At 46.7% G+C, this 23,151-nt stretch overlaps 1 protein-coding gene across 2 annotated transcripts in view; it reads right to left on the minus strand.

Annotated features, from left to right (window-relative positions):
- The window catches only part of CD226 (CD226 molecule), an 87,527-nt gene that overhangs the window by 28,473 nt on the left and 35,903 nt on the right, over nt 1-23,151 (minus strand). For both annotated transcript variants that reach the window (XM_056131542.1, XM_056131541.1), the window contains exon 3: nt 5,298-5,645. In XM_056131542.1, coding sequence (XP_055987517.1) covers nt 5,298-5,645 — 348 coding nt within the window. The remainder of the gene's footprint in view (nt 1-5,297; nt 5,646-23,151) is intronic.

The raw sequence follows: 23,151 nt of genomic DNA on the forward strand, positions 1-23,151 counted from the left end.
AGCTATTGAGAGTATCTCACCTGCAAGCTACCCGTGGCATATTCGATATGCCAAATACAGTAACAAGTATCACAATGGAGATGTTATTGGGCCCACTCGAGCAAATCGATAAACAATGGGAGGACAGTGACAGTGAACAGTGACAGTCCCTAATCTCAAGCAGTTTCTAATAGAAGACTCAAGACTACTGCAAATAGATGCTGTTTTTACATGACTTGAGGCTTTTAATTTCCAGGTTACAAAGTTTGAGAAAATTCAAAATGCTGAAACGTTTGATGACATGGAATTCTTTTGAACTAATGTAGAAAAATCACAAAGCAGGCGGGATCTGACTGAGGCACTAACAGAAAGGAGGTAAATGTGGAAATGAGTGAGCTGGTCGGGAAAGGAGAGAGCAGAAAGGCCGAAAAACTCTAGGTGGTGGCAAGCACAATGATATGCTCGGCTCATGCCAACAAGCTTCCCTCTCCTCTTCTGCAGACCAGCTGTGGGCAGTCAAAGTGGGCAAGGAACCTGTGACCTGTCACCAACCTGAGTGCTCCCTTGCTCACATCAGCCCAGAAGAAAGCACCTCTTTCTAATTTGTCCACTCAGAGAAGACATCATCCATACTATGCAGCTGTTAGGAGAGATGAAGTCATGAAATTTGCTTCTAAATGGATAGACATGGAGAGCATCATGCTAAGTCAAATGAGTCAGAAAGAGAAGGACAGACATAAAAGGACTGCACTCTTTTGTGGAGTATAAAGCAACATAACATGAGGCTGACACCTAAGGATAGTAGATACACGAGACAGGTAGATTGCTCCATAGCTGGAAGCCCGCCTCATGAGCAAAGGGGAGAAGGCAGCTGGAATAGAGAAGGGATCACTAAGAAAAACACGGCTGGAGGAATCGGTCGGGATGGGAAATGTGTGCAGAAAGTAGACGAAGAACCAAACATGATAATCTCTCAGTGTCTGTATTGCAAACCATAAGGCCCAAAAGTAGAGAGAGAGTATGGGGAAACATGTCTGCCAAGGAGGCATTGGGAGAGTGGGAAAGGGGGGGGGATATACTGGGGATATTTGTGGTGGGAAATGTGCACAGGTGGAGGGATGGGTGTTTGATCATTGTGTGACTGTAACTCAAACATGAAAGCTTGTAACTATCTCATGGTGATTCAATAAAATTTAAAGAGAGAGAGAGAGAGAGAGAGAGAGAGAGAGAAAGAAGGCATCAACCATAATTTTTCAGGAGACACTTTCATGTGTCAAAGACCCAATATGCAATGGCGCTAGCCTGGACAGAGAGGTCAGTTTATGCCTTGTTGATGGCAACTGAAATTTGGGTTTGTTTACTTTTTTCCCTTTCTTAAAAAATTGAATCACCATGAGATACACAGTTGCAAAGTTGGTCATGATTGGATTTCAGTCATACAATGCTCCAAAACCCATCCCTCCACCAGAGTATGTGTGCCGTCACCAGTGTCCCTAGTTTCCCTCCTACCACCTGCCACCTGCCTCTATGGCAGGCACTTCTCTCTTTGTCTCTCTCTCTGTCTCTCTCTCTGTCTCTCTCTCTGTCTCTCTCTCAGGCCTTAAGATTTGCAATACAGATACTGAAAGGCATATCAGTACTTGTCCAGAGTGGCCATTTCCAATTATTGTTATCATATGGTTTCCTCTCAATCCTAACTTCCTCTGATCCGCACATACTTGTGGCAAGCTTCCAACCGTGGACCAGTCCTCCTAACCTCTGTTTTCTCTGTCCTTGGATACTAGTCTCCTACTCTGTATTTTGATATTTCACAAATGAGTGATCATTCTATGTCTGTTCCTCTCCTTCCAACTCCTTTCTCTCAGCATGACGTTCTCCGTGTCCATTCATTCATTTATAAGCAAAGTACATGACTTCATTTTTTCTTGTGGCTGTGTAGTATTCCACTGTGTAGATGTACCATAATTTCTTTATCCGATTGTCTGGCAACTAAGTATTTATTGCTCATTTGTCTGACAATTAAGTATATTTTGCTCATTCTAGATTCAACTCTGACTTTCACTTTATTGATTGCCATTGTGTCATCTTGGATCAGGAATTGATAATGATTTTCAGTGGCATTATATGAGATACAGAACATCAGTGAATTATCATTTAACTGAACCTAACTCCTTCTATTCTAAACCAGAACCCATAATCTCAGTATATGCCTGGTGTTTAGATTGCAATCACCTACACACACACTTCCTAGTTCCCCCAGCCTCCATCCAATACATCTCACGTTCCTCTCTATGGATATATCTCCGTTCTCATCAACAGTGCTTCATTTGTAACTTGGCTCACCTGAATGGCCGCAGTAGTGACTGGAACTGAAGAAGGGTATGAGCAACTGGACTTCTCAATTGGGAAGGTTGGGTTAGGGTTAGGGTTAGGGTCTCATTCCCCTGACCCTGAAAGAGCCTCCAATATGGCACCATTCGGAAAGATGAGTAAGAAGACCCTGCTAAAATCTCAGGACTGGGAGAAATAGAGACATTACTGGCGCCCGCTCGAGCAAATCCATGAACAATGGGATGACAGTGATACAGTGATACCCTATTTTTCATCATCAACAAGCTCATGAAATAATAGTAGACATACATCATTTTATTAATATTTAAATGCTTCGTAAATTTGGGGGGAACCCCCACAATTTTTTTATGAAAATCCAGAGGCTATCAAGAGCCCAACCCCATGTCGGTTTCTGCTAGTCTACATGCATTAGCCCCTGGGCCTTGCACCTGTGGTCTAGAGAATCTCAGATTCAGAAAATTCCATCTAAAACTATTCCGAGGTCCTGAGCACAAAGACAGGAGAAAGTATTGCTTCTCATTCAGCAAAGAAAGTCAATAGTAAATTTAGGTCTGATTCCTGCTACTGCCACCTTCTCCCTCTGTTCAATAAATCAAGGCCTGGCTCTATGATGGATTGGTTGATGTCTGATCTTCTGGGTGACCTCGGGTGCCTGTCTGAGCATGAAAACAGGCGGAGAGCTGGCGGTGAAGAGTCCCCGTGTGTACGGACTAGGAGGGTCTGAAAGTGTTCGGAACCCTGTACAAGGAAGTAGCAGAAGGATGCATAGCAGTTTATAAAATTCGTGTCACAATTGCCTTTCCCTTGACAGTTAAAATAAATTAAATCGGCTCCACATCTTATACCTGTCTCTCTGCTTTAGTCCTATATTGATTTTTAACCAGACATCCGCAAGATTTGAAGTAATCAAGTTCTATTTGAAAAATACATAAATGATTCTTGTCTTTCACCTGATTTGTCTTCATAGTTCATCTTATGAATATTTTTTAACATGCAATCATCTTTTGTCAACATTGTACTAACAGACCCAGTTGCTATTCTTTAAACTGCCAATTGACTGTCAAAAAAAAAAACCTTCATATTTTGAGTGCCCAAAACTAACAATAGTGACCATCACCTTAAGCTAGCCTTATTTTATGGACTGCTTAGAGCTTATATTCAGAGAAAGAGCTTTGTTTTAAAGATCTTTTAGCAAGAAGCTTAGTCACATCTCAGCAAATGAAAGAGCTTTATTAATTTTAAGAGTTCAGCAATTTATTCTACAGTATTTCTCCTTATCAGTTATGATGTCTATAATTACTTCTCCACCATACATTGAACAAAATTTAATTTCATGTGCTTGGGATTTTGTTGTTGTTGTTGCTTTTGTTATTGTTTGGGGGCCTCACCTGGTGATGCTTAGGGGTTATTCCTGGCTCTGTAATTGAGAATTACTCCTGGTGGTGTTCAGGGAGCCATAAGGGATGCCAAGGATTGAACCAAGGTCAACTGTATGCAAGACAAACTCCCTACCCTCTGTACTATCGCTCCAGCCCCTAATTTCATGTGTCTGAAAATGATTGTCTATGACATTTTCCTGAACTTCAGAAATTTATCTTTCCTTGGTCTTTGAGAAAAGAATAGTGATTATTTTTATTCTTTTTCCTGGCCACATTGTCAAAAGACTTCCATAGCGCAAGGGTTCTTTTTAAGAAAAAAAAAACAGTTTTCATACATATCTTAAGGACTGAAATCAGTAGTGAAAATAAAGAAAGTTCATTTTTCTCACCCAAAGATCCTACCAAGTCCCAAGAACAATGGATGTCTCTGCCACAGCGGTCCCTCTGGGAGAACAGAGAAGGCTTGACACGCGTGAGGTGGTTACAGATGACACGTGCCATCCATCACAGCACAGCATCTTTCCCAGACACCTGCTGCTGGGCACCTGTATGCACAAAGCCCGTCCTTCTTCCTGCCCACCGCAAGAAGAAACATGAGTTTGCAGCATTATCAGGCCAAGTCCACAGCTGGGTGTGGCCTCCAAACAAACAACAGAGAATCATCAATCTAGAGAAGCCTTGTCCCTGAGAAGCTACACAAACCTGGGTAAATGAGCCCTCTAGAAGCAAAGGAAAGAGAGTGAAAGAAGAAAGAGAATGAGGGAGAGTAGAGGTAAATAAACATGTTGGCAGCTATTTTATCAGGTCATAGGAAGTCCCACACCACCTTCTTCCCACCCAGAGGTCTCTGCAGATGTCTACAGACCCTCTCTAGAGTGCTCTTCAACAAGTGGAACGTCCTGCGTAGGGCTCTCGCCTGAGTTCTGTGAGGTCTGAAGCTGCCATCACGGAGGGCTAAGTTGTGAGCTGGGAGCCACTTGGTAAGGGTCTGTCCCCAACCCTCCAAAGTATTATTTGAAAATTAGCAGCAACATTATTGAATTTCACTCAACTCCACACTGACTCGTCAACTACCAATCTGTCACTGTCATGCAAGAGGGACATAAGATCTATTCAGCTAAAACTCAGAGGCTGTGGGAATCAGAGAGCTAGGAATGAGGTAATCCTCTTAACTTGCATGTGGCCAACTCAGGTTTGATCCCACACACCACATATGATCCACTGAGCACCAGCACCTGAACACAGAGTCAGGAATAAGCCCTGAGCACAGCTGGGTGCACCCCCAAAACCAAAACAAATGAACAACACAAATAAAACTCAGAGGATATGAACACCATGTATATTTTAGACGTGCTGATTTTTGTTTTTCTTTAAGAATTAAAATAATGGGGAGGATATGGTGTAAAATCTGTGGTCACTGGACCAGCAGAAAGAGACAAATAGAGGTTACTATTCGATTATCGATAACAGACCACATTTCAAACACTAAAAAATCTTTTGTGCAACAGGATGATGAAACCGACAGCAAAAAAAATAGCTCGATTATTTTTTTCAGTTCTGACATTGGAAGCCCCCATCACTACTCACCATACGCTACTGTCAATCTTATCACACAGGTTGCATTTTCCACTGCCAAGACGTTGAAGTCACAGCGGTAAAGTCCCGAGTCAGACTCTGTGGCCTGGGGAAGGGTGAGGGAGCTCTCCTGCATCCCTGGGCTGCAGGAACTCCATAGCTTCCTGTGGTACTTGGAAGCGCAACTTCTCCCTTGGGAGAGGTTACAGCTGGTTAGGAGGTCGATCTGATGAGGCTGGATCTTCTCCCAGGTAATTTTTTCTACTGGCCATTCCACAGGCAGCTGACAGGTGAGTGTGACATTTTTTCCAGGTGCCGAAACCACCGGCTGACTTGGTGACTCCACTATCTCAAAAGCATCTGAAAAGGAAAAGTCAATGATTACATTGTGGCCCTCAAATTGGTGAAGGTAAGGTAGAAGACACCCCCACAAGTTTCTATCATACTTTCATCAGTTGGAAAATGATATCTTTAGATTACATTTTGTGAGAACAAATGTCTCTCCAAAGAGGCTGGTGTATAAAGAGAAGGAAGGATCACGGCTGATCACACAAATTCTGTTGGTTAACCAGATGACAAGAAAGGTAACTGAAACTCCTGGTACTTTTTCGCAGTTGGGATCACATCAAGAGGGTGAATTTACAGATCTGTTCTATAGAAATACTAGGATCGAAAATCAAATAGTGATCACAAAGATTAAGATTTAGTTTTCACACTACAAAACGCTACTTCAGGAAACAAAAGAGGACATGAGGAAATGGAAAAATATCCCCTGCTCATGGGCCAGGAGACTTAACATTGTCGAAATGGCAATACTACCGAAAGCATTGTATAAATTCAATGCAATCCCTATAAGGATACCCATGACATTCTTCAAAGAAATGGAGCAAACACTCCTGAAATTTATATGGAACAATAAGTCCCCACGAATAGCTAAAGCAATTCTTGGGAAAAAGAAAATGGGAGGAATCAACCTCCCTAACTTCAAACTTTACTACAAAGCGGTAATAATCAAAACAGCATGGTACTGGAACAAAGGCTAAACTGCAGACCAATGGAACAGGGCTGAATACACTGACATATCCCCTCAATCATATGATCATCTAATCTTTGATAAAGGTGCAAGTAATGTGAAATGGAGTAAGGAAAGCCTCTTTAACAAAGTGTGCTGGCAGAACTGGACGGCTACATGCAAAAAAATGGGCTCAGAACTCTGCCTAACACCATGTACAAAAGTAAGATCAAAATGGATTAAAGACCTCAACATCAGACCAGAAACCATAAGGTACATTGAAGTCAAAGTTGGCAAAACCCTCCATGACATTGAAGCTAATGGTATCTTCAAAGATGCCACGCCACTGGCCGAGCAAGTGAAAACAGAGATAGATAAATGGGACTATCTTAAACTAAGAAGCTTCTGCACCTCCAAAGAAACAGTGACCAAAATACAAAGACAGTCTACAGAAAGGGAAAGGATATTCTCCGAATACACATCTGACAAGGGGTTGATATCCAGGATATACAAAATACTGGGTAAACTCCACAAGAAGAAAATATCCAACCCCATCCAAAAATGGGGCAATGAAATGAACAGAAACTTTCTCAAAGAAGAAATCCGAATGGCAAAAAAGCACATGAGAAAATGCTCTACATCATTAATCATCAGGGAGATGCAGATCAAAACCACAATGAGATACCATCTCACTCCTCAGAGACTGGCCCACATTCAAAAGAACAAAAGCAACCGATGCTGGCGCGGATGTGGCGAGAAAGGGACACTCCTTCGCTGTTGGTGGGAATGTCGACTGGTTCAGCCCTTCTGGAAAACAGTATGGAAGATTCTCAAAAAATTAGAAATTGAACTCCCATTTGACCCAGCAATACCACTCCTGGGAATATATCCCAGAGAGGCAAAAAAGTATAGTCGAAGTGACATCTGCACTTGTTTGTTCATTGCAGCACTCTTTACAATAGCCAGAAACTTGAAGAAACCTGAATGCCCAAGAACAGATGACTGGTTAAAGAAACTTTGGTACATCTACACAATGGAGTACTATGTAGCTCTTAGAAAAGATGAAGTCATGAAATTTACATACAAGTGGTACAACATGGAAAGTATCATGCTAAGCGAAATGAGTCAGAAAGAGAGGGATAGACATAGAAAGATTGCATTCATCTAGGGGATATAAAGTAACAAAATATGAGATTAATACCCAAGAATAGCTGAGATCAGCACCAGGAGGATTACTCCATAGCTTAGTGGCCAGCCGGGCATTCTAGAGGAAAGGGCAGCTCAGATAGAGAAGGGAGCACCAAATAAAGGGTGTTTGGAGGATCCTCCCAGGAGGGGAGATGCATGTCGAAAGTAGACTATGAACTGAACATGTTTGCCACTCCATGCCTCTTTTGCAGACTACAACACCCAAAAGTAGAGAGAGAACACAGGGGATTGCCCTGCCACAGAGGCAGGGGGGATGGGGGGATGGGGGTGGGGGGATATTATCCATGGTGATGGAAAATGGGCACTGGTGGAGGGATGGGTGTCTGATCATTGTATAATCGAAACCCAAGCACAAAAAATTGTAAATCTACAACTGTACCTCATGGTGTTTCACTAATAAAAAAAAATTTTAAAAAAAGATTCAGTTTTCACACACACACACGTGCGCACATGAAGTCAAGCATCTCTGCTGTGCTGCAGATAAGATCATTTTTCAGTTACATAGGTTGTCTTATGCAGGTGTCAGTTCTTCGATACCAAGAAAGTTCTCTCATATTTTTCATTTCTCCTACCACAATAGGTGGAATTCGCAGCATAGAATACTTGATGGATAATCACCAAATATCTGAATCTGCGTGACCCCCGCCTAGAGCAGGTCCCTGCTGTAAGACGGGGATCTGCTCGAGGCAATCGACGAATAACAGGATGGTCGTGATCGTGATCGTGATCTGAATCAGTATATGCCTGATGTTCTAAAGATATTGAAAGGACCCTATGCCTCTCGGAAATCTGCAGGGTAGATTTGTCATTTTAGGATGTAAATTAATTTGTTCACTCTTATTCAGTAATAATATATATCTGGGGGCTTGGAGAGATAGGACAGTTGGGGAGAATGCTTGCCTTGCACATGGTCCACCCGGTTGAATTCCCAACACCCCTTATCCCCTCCTTTCCATCAGTCTCACCTGAAATGACCCCCGAGCACAGAACCAGGAGTAATCCATGAGCATTGCTAGGTATGAAACCCCCAAAGATTTTATATATATATATATGTATTTTGTTGCTTATTCTAATAGGCTAGGAATGTGTACATATATATATATATATACACACACACACATTCCTAGATATATATATATATACACATTCCTAGCCTATTAGAATAAGCAACAAAATTTTGTAGATCTGATGGCTGCTAGGATATAGTCTTGTAAATTCATCCTTTAGATTTTTCTCAACTTTAATTTCTAATACACTAAATATTTACAGACATAGCCACGTAACAAGTACTCCTTAGAATTCCCATAAATTTTAAGAAAATGAAGGATGAGATTGAAAAATTCATATAGAAACCCTCACACACACTTGCGAATAGGCAAAACAAGCTGGAAAAAAGAACAAAGCTGATGCCATCACCTACTCTGATTTCAAAGTATACTCTAAAATTAGATTCAGTTAAACTACCGAATGGGACAAGAGTACAGATACACAGATAAACGAATGGGAGAGAAAAGAAAACCAAGAAATAAATCCACCTGTATCCAATCACTGATACTGAGTAAAGGTTCCAAGAACACACACAGTGAAAGGATAAACACTTCAACAAATGTTGCAAGAAAACTGGATAAACATATTCCAAAACAATGAATATGTGTTCTTACCTAGACCATACATTAAGCAGAGAAACCAACTCAAAGTGGATCAAAGACTTAGAGACATAAAACTGTAAGACTCCTAAAAGGCCTCAGGAGAAAGTTTTATGGTGTTGGCCTTGGCAATGATCTCTTGGATATGAAGCCAAAATTCAGACAGCAACAGTAGACAAGTGAATTAAATCAAACTAGAAGGTTTCTGCACATCAATGGTAAGGGGAAAAAAACCTACAAGATGGGCAGAGATTTTTTTTAATCACATGTCTAATAAGGGATCCCTTCCAAAAACAATACCTACATTCTGGCAAAGAAACTGACAACCTTATTTTAAAAATGGGTTTAAAGATCTCTAGACATTTCTTAAAGAACACATTCAATGACCGGTGGATAAATGAAAAGAGGCTCAATGTCACTTGTCACTAATCATCAGGGAAGTGAAAATCAAAACCACAATGAGATATCACACCTGTTGCAGTATTTTTTTTAAGACAATTGTTTGTTTGGGTTTGGAGGTCACGCCCAGTGGTGCTCAGGGCTTACTTCCTGTTCTGGGCTCGAGAATGTCTCCTTGTGGTGCTTGGCGAGCCAAGTGGTGTCACGAATCAACCTGGGTTGGCCACCGATTAGATGAGACTCTGACCCACTATACTATGTCTTCAGCCCTTCTCCTCAGAAAAAGACAATTGTATGTGGTTACCTCAAATATTTGTGCACTATTGATGGGAATATAATACAAAATGGTGAAGTTCTAAGAAAATCGATCTGGAAGTTCAAAATGACCATATGTTCTAGCAATCCCACTTCTGGGTATTCATCCCCCCAAAAAAACCACACACACACACACACACACACACAACAATGGCAATCAGGATCTAAAGCAATCCTGAAGCCCTGTATTTATCATTTATTCACAAGCATTGTCTCCAAGCTGTGGAGACCATCTAAAGGTCTATTGATGGATGAAAGTAGAGAGCAGATGTGGCACTTAGGTGCCCGGAATACTATGCATACTTTAAAAAGCAGGAGAATGCTGGAATGCAGGACAGCATGAAAAAACTGGAGGATGTTATGCTAAATGAAATGAACCGGTCACAGGATAAACACGGCATGAAGGACAAAAGACATCTGATGGTTGTCAGGTTTGGGTGGCAGAGGGAGAGATGGAGTGTTGCCTGTTAACGGGTTTAAAGTTTCGATTCAGCAAAAAGAAGAAGTGCTAGAGATATGAACCGTAATACTGACTTTAAAATCTGCTGACTTTAGAGCTCATATTAAATGCTGTACTACATTTTAAAAAAATAGAATAAAATAAGAGTACACAGGGATCTTGGGACCAAACGGTTTAAGAATGTGCTCGAGGGAATGAACGTGTTTCTCTAAATGAGGAGAGTGATCGCATACCCATCTGTTTAGTAGTTACCAACTGACAGTTTTACCTCTACTGACAAGAACTGCTGACCGTTGTTTAAACAGGGAAAGAGGACTGAGGGAAGAGCACAGGGGTCAGGGCAGCTTGCCTGGATTCCTTGACACCACACGCTGCCCCTGCCAACATCGCCAGGTGTGACCCGGTCACCCCAACACCACAAGGCCAAATCAACTCTGCATCCTCGAGTTCATGAATTGAGACTTCTGGTCTCTGACCACCCCCCTCCCCCAGAACACTGCTTGGGAGGCCCAATACATAAGTAAATAAAAATAAAGTAAACTTTTTAAAAATTAAGTAAGCAATGACAGTAATGGGGTCATCGAGAGTACATGTGGAGCGAAAGGGCATGGATTACTTTTTGTGTGTGAGTGATGGGCTTAGGACTGGCCTGTTGTCACGTTCTTGGCTTCCCATGAAGAAGAAAGGAAGAGAGGAAAGAAGGATAGGGAAGAGAAACCTCACCAAAAAAGAGAGAAATCAGCGTTGCCGTTTTCTCTCTGTTGAACCAGAAGACCTTCGCTTCATCTCCACTGAGTGAAACGCTTCTTCAGGAAGCGGTTCTGTGTGTCAAAATGCTGGAAAGGGAAAACCACGGCACTTGGAGAGTTTCGCTCACAGCCAAACAAGTTTTTACCACAGTTAACACCTTACCCAACACATACAAGCACACAGGAAATATTTTATCTCTCAGTCATAGGCCAACCCAAGGAGGGGTTTCATGAAGAAGAGAGAATGAAAAAATAAAAGCTCAAAGGAAATGAAGGAGACAGTAAAGGCAAAGTGTAAGGCAGGAAAAAAAGGCAGGGAGGAGAAAAGTCGCTAAAGTGAGGAATGGTATAAATCAAAGATGACCTCAGAGGAAAGCCCAGAGGGTGGAGAAAATATAAGAACCAAGAGCAATGAGAAAAAAAAAAGAAAAAAGAAAGAAATGAATGTCCCTGTGAGCAACGCTGGAACCTGATTACTAAAGCAGGTTGCGCCATCAACGGGAACAGGAGAGGAGATCCTCTGCCCGTTTCCCCCAGTCTCCGGTAACCCAGGGATCACACCCACAAGCCACCTCCTGTCAGTGCCAGATAATCTCATCATTGTCACCATCGAGATCACATGGCCCTTTCTCCCGGAAGAGAGCATAACATGACACCCACCATAGCCAGGCCACCAGACTCTGTGCTAGACTGTTTCACTCAGGGCGCCCCAGAGGGGGACAGGTGAGAGTCCTCCCTCCCCAGGGGACCCAGACCCAGCAGCTAAAAACCTCCAGAACTCCTTAACCGCTGCCACACTCAAGGCCGCTCCCCACACACTCGGGCCAAACCTCATGCATGAGTGAACATTTTCCAGGTTCATGAGGCTGCAACACACCATAAGACACTCCCTACCCATACTCCACAAGTACCACACCATATTTGATGGTGTTCAGATAGTAGGCAACAAAGCACAGAGGGAAATATATATGCATATATACATTTTCTCATATATATATATACACGAAAGCCCACATCACTCAACCTTTAATGTTGATTGTTAGTGATGTCCTAAAGAATGTCTTAATGGCCCCTGCCAAAATAGAACAATCTTCTTCACACTGTTTCCTATATGAATACTTTTTTGTAAGCATTTCCAGTTGTTCTTCATAACAGACAATACAAAACACGTTATTTTGGTTGTGCTTTGGGACCGGGATCAGGGCTTGAGATGGAAACATCCCGAATTGGATGGTGGGAAGGTGTAACGGTGGTGGGATTGGTGTTTGAATATTAAATGTAATCAAGTATTGTGAACTATCTTATAAAATTAAAATATATGAATACATACATAAATAAATAAACAAATCAGGTCATGCTTACTAGCTGTCAGCTGGCTGCAGAGCTGGCAACCCGGACATTGGGACTCGGCTTGGCTTGGTTTGGCTTGGTTTGGTTTGATTTGATTTAACTTGGTTTGGTTTGGTTCAGTTCAGCTTGGCTGAGCTTGGTTTGGTTTGGTTTGGTTTCGTTTGACTTGTCTTGGCTTAGTCTGTTTCGGGTCAGCTTGGCGTGGTTTGGTTCAGTTCAGCTTGACTTGGTTTGGTTCATTTTGGTTTGGTTTTCCTCTGTGGATGTTTCCCCTCCTCTAGTCTCAGAAACCTCCTCTACTGGTCCATTAAAATCAAACCTAAACCTGAACTTTGGAGATTTGGAAGCAACACCCTACTGAGCAGGGTAGAAGGAGAGCCAAAGGGTTCTCTCTTGGGAGCGTGCATATGTGAACTGAGGGCTATTGTGGAGAGCAAGGGAGACCATCTCCAGTGATGAAGATATCTTTCAGGGTGCAGAGGATAGTCTTCAGCACAAACTCCACCTAACATCCCAGGCCCACCACAGTTTACCAGGACCCCATTCTTCTCTGCTGTGCAGTCTATTCGTTCAGACAAATGTATAGTGACTATATGCATCATTCGTGTATACTAAAGACTATTTTCGTTGTTGTAAAAAAAATACTCCATCTATTTTTTCCTTATTTCTGGCCCACATAACCTTTCACTTTATCCATCATTCTATCTTGATCAGATTGTCAGAGTTGGAATCCTACATAATGGGTCTTTTCAGATTTTTATCTTTCACTTAGCGTGGTGCATTTAAGTTTCCTCCAAATCTTTCTTGTGATTTAACAGCTTATTTCCTTTTATTGCTAAATAATACCCCCCATTGACTGAGTGTACCACCATTTATCTATTCGTTTGCCTGCTGCAGGATGTCTTGATGGCTTCCAACATCTGACAATTATGAATAAAGCTTCCATAAACATCTGTGTGCCGGGGTGGGCGCGTTGTGTGGACATAAAGCTTCAATTCCTTTGGATAAATACCAAAGAGTATAATTATTGAGTCCTCTGGTAATAATTATGTCTGTTACAGAAGAAATTGCCAAACTGCCCTCCAAAGTAGTGGCACCATGTTCCGTTCCCATCAGCCATGAAGCAGTGGAGTTGCCATTCAGTGGAGTTGCCGATGTGCTGGTCACATCCAACCGTTACCTTTGCATTGACTCTGTCTATTGTCCATTTGCTCCTCCAGGCCCACTGACAGGTGGAATCACCAGTATTCGTCTTTCTCCTCCTGGAGTATTTCGCTCAGCATGACCCCTCCACTTCCACCCATATTCTGGAAAATGGTGAGATTTCATCTTTTCTAGTAGCGATGTATTACTGCATCTTGTATTTATGCTATATCTCCTTTATCCCTCCGTGTGTCACTGGGGACTTGATCATTTCCTGATGGTGACCATTGTTAATGGTGCTGAGCTAAAATAGGTGAGCATGGGTGTGTGTGTGTGTGTGTGTGTGTGTATGTGTGTGTGTGTGTGTGTGTGTGTGCGCCCATGCGCGCACGCACCCGCGCATGCATAACCCCTGAGAGGGGAATTGTTGAACTGACTCTAAGTATTTTTGGCATAGTGAGAAACCTTCAACCCACCCATTCTGCTCAAGGTCACCAGTGTTCTTTACCCTGAGCTGTGGTTCCCCATCCTCCCAATGATCCAGTGTCCTCGCCAACGTGGTTTTTTTTTCTTTTTGGGCCACACCCAGCGATGCACAGGGGTTACTCCTGGCTATTCACTCAGGAAATAATCCTGGCGGTGCTCGGGAGACCATATGGGATGCTGGGAATCAAACCCGGGTTGGCCACGTGCAAGGCAAACGCCCTACCCTCTGTGCTATTGCTCCAGCTCCCAACGTGGTTCTTAACTGTCTCCCCTCTTTCCTCACTCCGTGTCCCCTGTAGGGGTTCCTCTATTCCTGCTGGTGTGTTGAGACTTCCAGGACTTGGGTGATGGCTCCCTGGCTAAAACTGTCCACGTTGCAAGCATGAGGCCATGAGTTCGATCCCTAGTCCTGCTCCTATGCCCCAAACAACGTCCCAGTGGCCCCCCCAACAGAGTGTGTAATCTCCAGTGCATGGCCAGTGTGTTAGCACTGAAGCTTGGGTCTCTGAGAGCAGGATCACTAAAAATGAAGCAATCACCAGGCACTCATTGGCCAGGCAGGCCCCACAGCCACATGTCTGGCCCCCTCAGCCATCCTACCAGTAACGGCAACTAACGGAAGGAGGGGAGAGAATGAAATGAAACGAAGGGACATGCTGCTTCCCACGACACCGGGGCCTTCCCCCTCCCTCGACTCCCACGAGTCAAGCGCCTCTGATGTGCAGACGCAGAGCACAGCCGTGTCCTGGGCTTGGTCAGGTCTCCCCCCCCCCCCCCCCCCCGCCCACCCCACCCAGGGCTTCTAAAGATTAACGATTCCTTGTTCTTCTGATGTTCAAAACAGGCTAAAATTCAGACAGCACTGCCTGAGGCTGTCTGCAGGGCTCTGCGGGCGCGAGGGCTCACAAGCTCCTGTGGTCCCAACTGAACCTCCAGAACGTCTGGGCTCCCTGAGAGCCGGTCTAAGAACTCCTAATGGTGCCCCACAAAAGCACAGACTAACACGCCAATAGCAGAAAGTTCAAGGAAGTATTTTAATGGGACCTGAGACGTAGCTCTCAAAACAGAAATAAGCACAGTGAAGCCTCAATCAAAGGGAGATGTAGAGGAGAGAGGAAGAGAGAGAGAAAGAGAGAGGAAGAGAGAGAAGAGCAGAGAAAGAGAAAGAGAGAGGGAGGGAGGGAGAGAGGCAGAGAGGGAGAGGAAGGAGAGAGAGAGCGAGGAAGAGACAGAACAGAGAGAGAAGAGCAGGGGGAGAGAGAGAGAGAAAGAGAGAGAGAGAGAGAGAGGCAGTAGAGGAGAGAAAGCTCTTTAGCTTTGACGAGAGCCTCATTGCTTCCTTCAAGGTTCTGTCCAGGAAGGATAAACTTGACAGTCGTTGTTTGAGGTCTCCATGGCTCTGGCTGGGTGGGAACTTTCTCAGAGGGCCTGTGCTCAGGAACCGCCTGTCCACCCACTCCCCATACACCTGGAAACTCCCTGTGGTGACATGAGGTCATGTCACTATTGCCTTGACATTTCTCTTAGTGCGTCAGAACGGACCTGGACATCCAAGCTTGGGAGAATTCTGGATTCAGCAGGGTCTCCACCACGACTCCCATCTTGAAGTCCGCCCACCCTTAGAAGGTCAGTTTCTTTGGAGACAGGGTCACTGCAGATGTGACCCAGTCTGAGATGCATTTCTAGGCTCGAGAGGGACTCGCTCCTGGGCAGAGCAGCCCCCAAGCAAACTGAAGTGGCGGGTAGCCGGGGAAGGCCCCCATGGCAAGGAGTCCTGGGAACTAATAAAAGCAACGAGCCCAAGGCTGTCGAAGCACCCACCCTGCACACACGGGAAGTAAGACCTTAGTAGGACTTTTACCTGGTGCGGCCCAGACCCAAGGAAGACCGAGCCTCCTCCAAGAGGCTCCAGCACGAACACAGGCCAGGAAAGGATATCCAAGAGCACCCACTACCCCCAACTCTCTCTCTCCTGGCAAGCACCATTACGTAGGCAGACAGCCCCATGTGGGGAAGCTGGGGGAAAACCCTCTACAGCCAACTTGAGCAAAAAGCGTGTGCATTCTGAGCACGTGTCCTAGTGCTGAGCACGTGTGTCGCCTGTATGTACCCTCTCGAGGCGTGTACTTTCATAAATGTCATGTCTAAAGCTGGGATATGTACTAGGACTCTCTCCACTCTGGAGAAGCTCACCTATCTCTCTCTCTCTCTCTCTCTCCCTCTCTCCCTCTTCCTTCCCCCCACCCCTCAGTACTTCCAAATAAACCCTGATATACTCCCCTTAGACTTCACTGCTTGTCTCCCCCTGAATTCCTTTTCTCTGTGCAGAGGTGAGGATGTGAAGGGCCAGAGAAGGTGTAGGCTTGACTTCTCTTCTCTTCCTGGAGGCCGGCTCAGAGCAGACCCGATCCTAGAGCCTAAGATCTCCCCCACAAGGCCCCTGGTGGTGGAGGCAGATAGAGAGAAAACAGTAGATTCCCTCCTGGCGGCGACTGCCTCTCTCCTCCCGACTTCACATAAGTCACCCGGGGACCCCACCAGCATCAAAACCAACCAGAACTGCAGGCTCCTCGGGCAGGGCCCCAAACTCAAGCCAGCTCTGGGCTTCTCAGCCCAAACGGGTCTGACTGTGAGGCCTGACTGCTCAAGCGCCAGCTTCCTTTTCCTTGTTTCTTATTCCCTCAACAGTGTCAAAACATCTGGCCTTCGAGATTAGTACCAGGAATTATGTTCCATGGCTTGGAGGCCAGCCACACATGCGAGGGGAAAAGGCAGCTCAGATAGAGAAGGGAGCACCAAATAAAGGGTGTTGGGAGGATCCTCCCAGGATGGGAGAAGCATGATGAAAGTAGACTATAGACAAAACATGATTGCCACTCAATGCCTCTTTTGCATACCACAACACCCAATAGGAGAGAGAGAACAAAAGGGAGTGCCCTGCCACAGAGGCGGAGGGGGGGATGGGATGGGGGGGAATACTGGGATCCGTGGTGGTGGAAAATGGGCACTGGTGGAGGGATGGGTACTCGATCATTGTATAACTGAAACCCAAGCACAAAAATTTGTAAGTCTACAACTGTACCTCATGGTGTCTCACTAATAAATTTTTTTTAATTATATAAAAATTTTTTAAAAAACTGTAGAAAAAAAATCTGGCCTTCAGCTTCACATGCTGGGGGAAAAGGTAGATCAGATGGAGAAGGGAACACCAAGTAAAGGATATTGGAAGGACGCTTTCAGGTTGAAAGATGCGTGCCAAAAGTAGACTATAGACTGAACATGATGGCCACTCAGTACCTCTATTGCAAACCACAACACCCAAAAGGAGAGAGAGAGAGAACAAAAGGGAATGCCCTGCCACAGAGGCAGGGTGGGGGGGGTGGTGGGGATAGGGTGGGGGTGGTGGGAGGGATGCTGGGACCCTTGATGGTGGAGAATGGGCACTGGGGGAGGGATGGGTGCTCGACCATTGTATGACATTGAAACGCAAACATGAACGTTTGTAAGTATGTAACTGTACTTCATGGTGATTCACTAATAAAAAAAATTTCAAAAAAAATTAAAAACCACATCTGGCCTTCTGCCCAGCCTTGAGCTCTGAGACAAAGCTCCACCGGAAGTCCTGAGTAGGGCCAGCGTGTCTGCCTTATGTCGTCTCTTCATGCTTACGTAAAGCTGAGGTCACCCCGGTGCCCTTCTAGAAAAGAGCAGGGAGGCATCAAGAGACTCACCACACAGGGGAAGGGTCGGATGAAGGTGAAGGAGAAGCCAGAGACTAGCACCCAAAGGTGCTGTGAAGCCTTGAGGACACAGGAGTCCCGTTTGGAACTCTCCAGAAGGCTGGTTTTGGAGAACGCTGAGCCCTCCCTCCCCCTCTCCCCGCTGCACTGCCATTCTCCTCCTTCATCTAAAGTGCAGTGAAAAGGTAAAGGAACCAAACAAGATAAAAATAAACAAAAAGATCGCTCTGCTGAAAGGCACAGATAAAGCAGGAAGAACAGAGCTGCGGCGGGGAGATAAGAGCCAACCAACCTGACAAGGCCGTGATGAAGGCCGTTTGTTCAAATGAAAAAAGCCACAGCATCTGCCGGGCGGGTCCTGCAGGGCAGAGAGGAGGCCGGAAGGCACAGCGTGAGAGGGGGCGCCTGTTCCGAGCACCCCACCACCACCTCGTCCGGGGGCAGAGGAAGCCGAAGTCAGTAAGGCCTGACTCAACTCTGCCTTTGAAGTCGGTGGCCCCCACGGGGGGCTTATGTGAGGCAGGGAGGAGAGAGACTATGGTCTGCCTCTGCCACCCGAGACTGGCTGGGGAGGCGAGGACCGAGGGTCTGCGGGGGACCCCTGCCCAGCACGGGCCAGAGCCCCCCAGCCCCACCAGCCGGCTGCCAAGTCTCACCTGATGTCCCTCTGTCTTAGCTCCGGGGAACTGATCTTTGCAGGAAGGGAAAGTCAGCCCCGAGCCTGGCCCCGGTTTCCCGGCACTTTGTCCTGTCCTGTCTCACAGAAGAGAAAGTCAGGAGCAGGGAAGTACAAAACAGATTTTATTTGGAGGTCTTGAGGAAGAGGAAGGAGGGAGCGAAACGGCGGGAGGAATGCGCTCAAGAGAGAACAGGGTTTCTCCAAAGGCGGGGAGAGAACCCATGGCACAGCTGAGGAGGGGAGATGTGGATGCCGCATGTGCTCGGGTGCCATGTGGGTACAAGCAGCCCCTGGGCTCAGGACACTTAAGCACTTGCTTCCTTAATTCAAGGTGGCTTTTTATAGGGTTTCTCCAGTCTGCCCCATATGACGCTTTCTAGCTAGGTAAGAGTCCATTGCTAGGGTGGTTGCCAAGAGGGTAGAGCTTGGAGTGGTCCTCTTTGAAATTCCTTTCCAGGCCTTTGTTCCTGCTGGAGCTTCTCTCGGAGGGGGGTCCAGTCTGTTCTAGGTCTCTTAGTGCCAGGTGAGGGTCTTACCAGGCCTTAGTTCCCGTGCTCACAGGTGGGTCCTGATGGCCTTAGGGCTGGAATTCCCCAGGAATCCCATTAACACAGTCCCTTCCCTGTCACCTGTCTACATCACCTTGACCCGAGAGCCCCCACTCCCACCTCCCCCAAGTGCCTCACAAAGTCCCCAGAGCCAAAGAAGATTCTCGCCGGCCTCAGCTTCACCTAGTTCCTTTGCAAGGAGTCTTTTTTATTTCAGTCAAAACCATCAGTCGATTGAAGCACACGAAGAAAAATCCAACTTTCAGGTCCTGAGCAATTGGACAGCAGGTAGGGCGTTGCCTTGCAAGAAGGGCATCCGAGTTTGATCCCAACACCCCAGATGGTCTCCTGAGCACCACCGGGAGGGATCTCTGAGCACAGAGCCAGGGATAAGCCCAGGGCACTGCCAGGTGTGACCCACAAGCCCACCCCCCCCCAAAAAAACTGACTTCTGAGTTGCTGTGTAGTTTCCTCCACCAGGAAAGAACTCACGGTAAGAGGAATTTCAAAGCATGCTTCTGAGACCCTAGCAGGCCAAAGGCCGCCCACCCACAACTACTCTGAAATGCCAGGGCTGGGCCTCCCGAGTTTGGGACTTGTATGCTGCCTGTCTGCCCAGCAGAGCTTCACAGAGAAGGCAACAAAGACGTATCCCATCTTCAGTCACACCTACCAGAGACAGACAGTGTGGCCAATTATCATGGAGGACTGCCTAAGCATTTGGTCCCCGCTGAAATGCTTTCAAGATCATCTTAAAAGTAAAGGAACGTCGCCCAATGCCAGCATTGAGTGTCTGACCTATGCTAACAGTTAGTCCTCAGACAACTGGAAACAAGTTGCCAATAGAGGAAACGGCCCAGAAGGCATTGCCACATGCCAGAGACTCATGGCTGCCCGCAACCTGTCACCGACCCCATGAGATGGGGAAGGGGGATGTGCTCCCTCTCTGCACTGGGTCCATTTCCCAGATGCCAGGACGCCCCTGCTCCCCCAGGCCTTTCTCTCGGGAACCTGCATTCTGGCATAGGAAGTCCATTTCCATACTAGACCTTGTTCGAATGAATTGAACTACGGCGGCTCCTGGCAGGCCTGGACGCTGGGTGTGAAATCATCCATTCGATTGTTCTCTGAGGGGAAGGATGGGAGTGGGTTCTCCCAGGCCAGTGACCTGCGCAGAGCAGTCACAGCAGAGGCGAAGGGAGCCAGGCTCCTACCTGCCTTGTTACGGGTACCAGGGAATGAGGGATCAGGAAGAGGCATGAACAGGAGGTGCGTGCAAGCACGGGCAGGAGACTACGAGTGACTGAATCCACAAAAGGGGCAAAGAAGGGGTTCCGTTTCTCTTGTTGACTCCTCTGCCAAAGATGCCCAGGTTTTGACACAGGTGAGCAAAACCCTGAGCTGCTGGATGGGCACAAACATGTCATGGCACACAGAGGTCCTGGAGAAACTTCCCGGAGAAGCCATCTGTCCACAGACAGCCCAGGAGAGGACCATGTGGCTGGATCCTCAGTGCAGGAGCAATTGGTTCCTGGCTGACTCCGGTTCACCAAGATTAGCCAGATCCTCAGGTTGCACTGAGATCACCCCAAGACAGCCCGAGGAGGGCTCCCCAGTGAGTGACCCAATTAACTAAGGATCTTCTGCAGTTGCCTCCCGCCAATGGTATTTTCTGCCTGGGTGTCTGGGTCTGGGGCGCAGAACCAAACGCGTGGGAGCCCATGGCCCCTGATGCCCCCACACCCCCATAAACAGTCCAGCAGGCACTTCCGGCCTGAGAACGGCAGGCTGAAGCCTAGGGTGACCCCATCTTGCCCGCTCTGGCCAGATGTTTGCCTTTGCATTAACCAGGGACAGTTCTTGGATGCCGCCACTTGGTTTTGTGGAGAGCAAACACGAATTTCTGTTAGGTCGTAAGAAAAATGGTGAAGCCATTGGTAGAGTGAAGCCATTTGGTATATTGCCCATCCCCCCCAAACCCCCTCCCCCATTCTCTGTGTCCATGAGACACAGACTCGGTTGCACGTATGTGGGCATGGGGAGGCATGTTGCATACAGCCAACCCAGGTTGAATCCCAACACCTCCTGGTCCCCTCAATGTCTGAAGTACAGCCCTGGGGCCCACACAGCATCTCTGAAGCAGCTCTGGAATTCCCCCAGCCATTCTGGGTGCAGCCTGGGGGTCCCCACACTGCCAGGGTAGCACAGTTAATCCCCAGTACCCCACAGCACCACGTCCTGGGACCCAAACACTCCATCACTGGCTCAGTTGGCAAAGAATTAGTAGACCAGCCCCTGGGCCTCCCACACGCAGTGCTCAGAAGACCCAACACACACACACACACACACACACACACACACACACACACACGTGCTTAGCTGCTAACGAGAGGACAGACTTCATCCTATTCCCTGAATAGCTCAGCAAACTTTCCAAATCTGCTACTCAGAAAATTTATCCTGGGGCTGGAGCGATAGCACAGCGGGAAGGGCGTTTGCCTTGTACACAGCTGACCCGGGTTCGATCCCGAGCATCCCATAGAGTCTCCCGAGCCCTGTCAGGAGTAATTTCTGAGTGCATTGCCAGGAGGAACCCCTGAGCATCACCAGATGTGATCCAAAAAGAAAAAAAAAGAAACAAAGAAAGAAAATTTGTCCTTTGCAATTTTGACCAGCGTGATTCCCATCCAATGCAATTTGCTGTGAAAATTGGCAGAAGGTTTCTGCAGCTTCTGTGGACAAAATGTGGGGCTTCCAACAAAGCATTTTTGAGAAGGAAGGGGCAGTCTGTAGCCCCAGGGGCACCTCCAGAGCAGCCGGGCCCAAACTTAGATGAGGCCCCGACAGGAGTCTCCTCACAAGGCACACCCTTGGGCTCTGGCTTCACCAAGACGCACTTCTCCAGGGGCTTCGCTCCTCAGGGCACATTGGTGGTCAGGGACTCAGGCCAGCGAGGATCAGGGATAGCTGGTGCCCACCTCCACAACCAACATCCATCAGCACTGGCACTGTCAGGCGCCCCCCAGCCAAGCTCCCAGGGTCTGAAGCTGATGGGCCCTCAGCTTCCAGAGGCTTCCAGAGTTCCTCGGCAGTTCTCAGGTCTGTCAACCCCTGAGCAGGCTTCTTATAGCCCAGATCCTTATTGTCCAACCTGGCCCCCCTAAGTTCTCCTGCAAATGGTTCCAAGTTTTCGCATCTCTCTTTGGGAGAGAGGGCTTGCTTCGGGGGGGTGCCTGAGGAGATCTGGGGGTCGGGCCTCCGCCCAGTGAGTCCTCCAAGAGACTTCTCAGTGGCATGAATGCAGCTGCTACAGATCTTCCTTCCTCTGCACTCCATCCTGGCCCTCTCCTGCTCAGTGTGTGGCCTTAGCAGCTGCCTGCTCCTGCCCACGGCCAGTCCCCAGCCACCGCACCCTGGACACAGACCCACCTTGCGCCTTTGTGTACAATTTCATGGGATGATCGGCTCCCCCTGCAAAAGGGCTGTGCGTGTGTTCTATTCTTTAGGGGATGTCTTGCTTTCCTCAATTATGCTGAGATCCTTGAAGGCAGAAATCACTGCTAAATCATTTGTATGGGGCTTGTTATTCCACTTGGTCCTGAAAGTTTTGCAGGTCTTTGTACCAGGAACTGTGCTTATTTTATCCTCTGAACACCTTTGGGGACCATAAATACTTACACCTGTTCATAGCTGATTTAGGGAGGAATCTAGTTTCCCAGATAGTCAAATGAGGAAGGAGCAAAGCTGTGCCCTACACACACACACACACACACACACGCACACACACACACATATACACAAACTCCTCACCCTCTAAGCATCCTTGAGGTTATAGGAGAGAAATTCTCTACACACACACACACACACACACACACACACACACACACACACACAAACTCCTCACCTTCTAAGCATCCTTGAGGTATAGGAGAGGAATTCTCTACACATACACACACACACACACACACACACACACACACACACACAAATTCCCCACCCTCTAAAGCATCTTTGTGGTATAGGAGAGGAATTCTGCCAGATGCTTTTTGGAAATGTATTGAAATGGTTGTTGTTGTTTTTTTTTATCCGCACACACAGCTATGTATAAATGCATCCACACCCCTGCATTC

Source organism: Sorex fumeus, unplaced genomic scaffold, assembly GCF_029834395.1.
Source record: "Sorex fumeus unplaced genomic scaffold, SorFum_2.1 ptg000092l, whole genome shotgun sequence".
Taxonomy (NCBI): Eukaryota; Metazoa; Chordata; class Mammalia; order Eulipotyphla; family Soricidae; genus Sorex; species Sorex fumeus.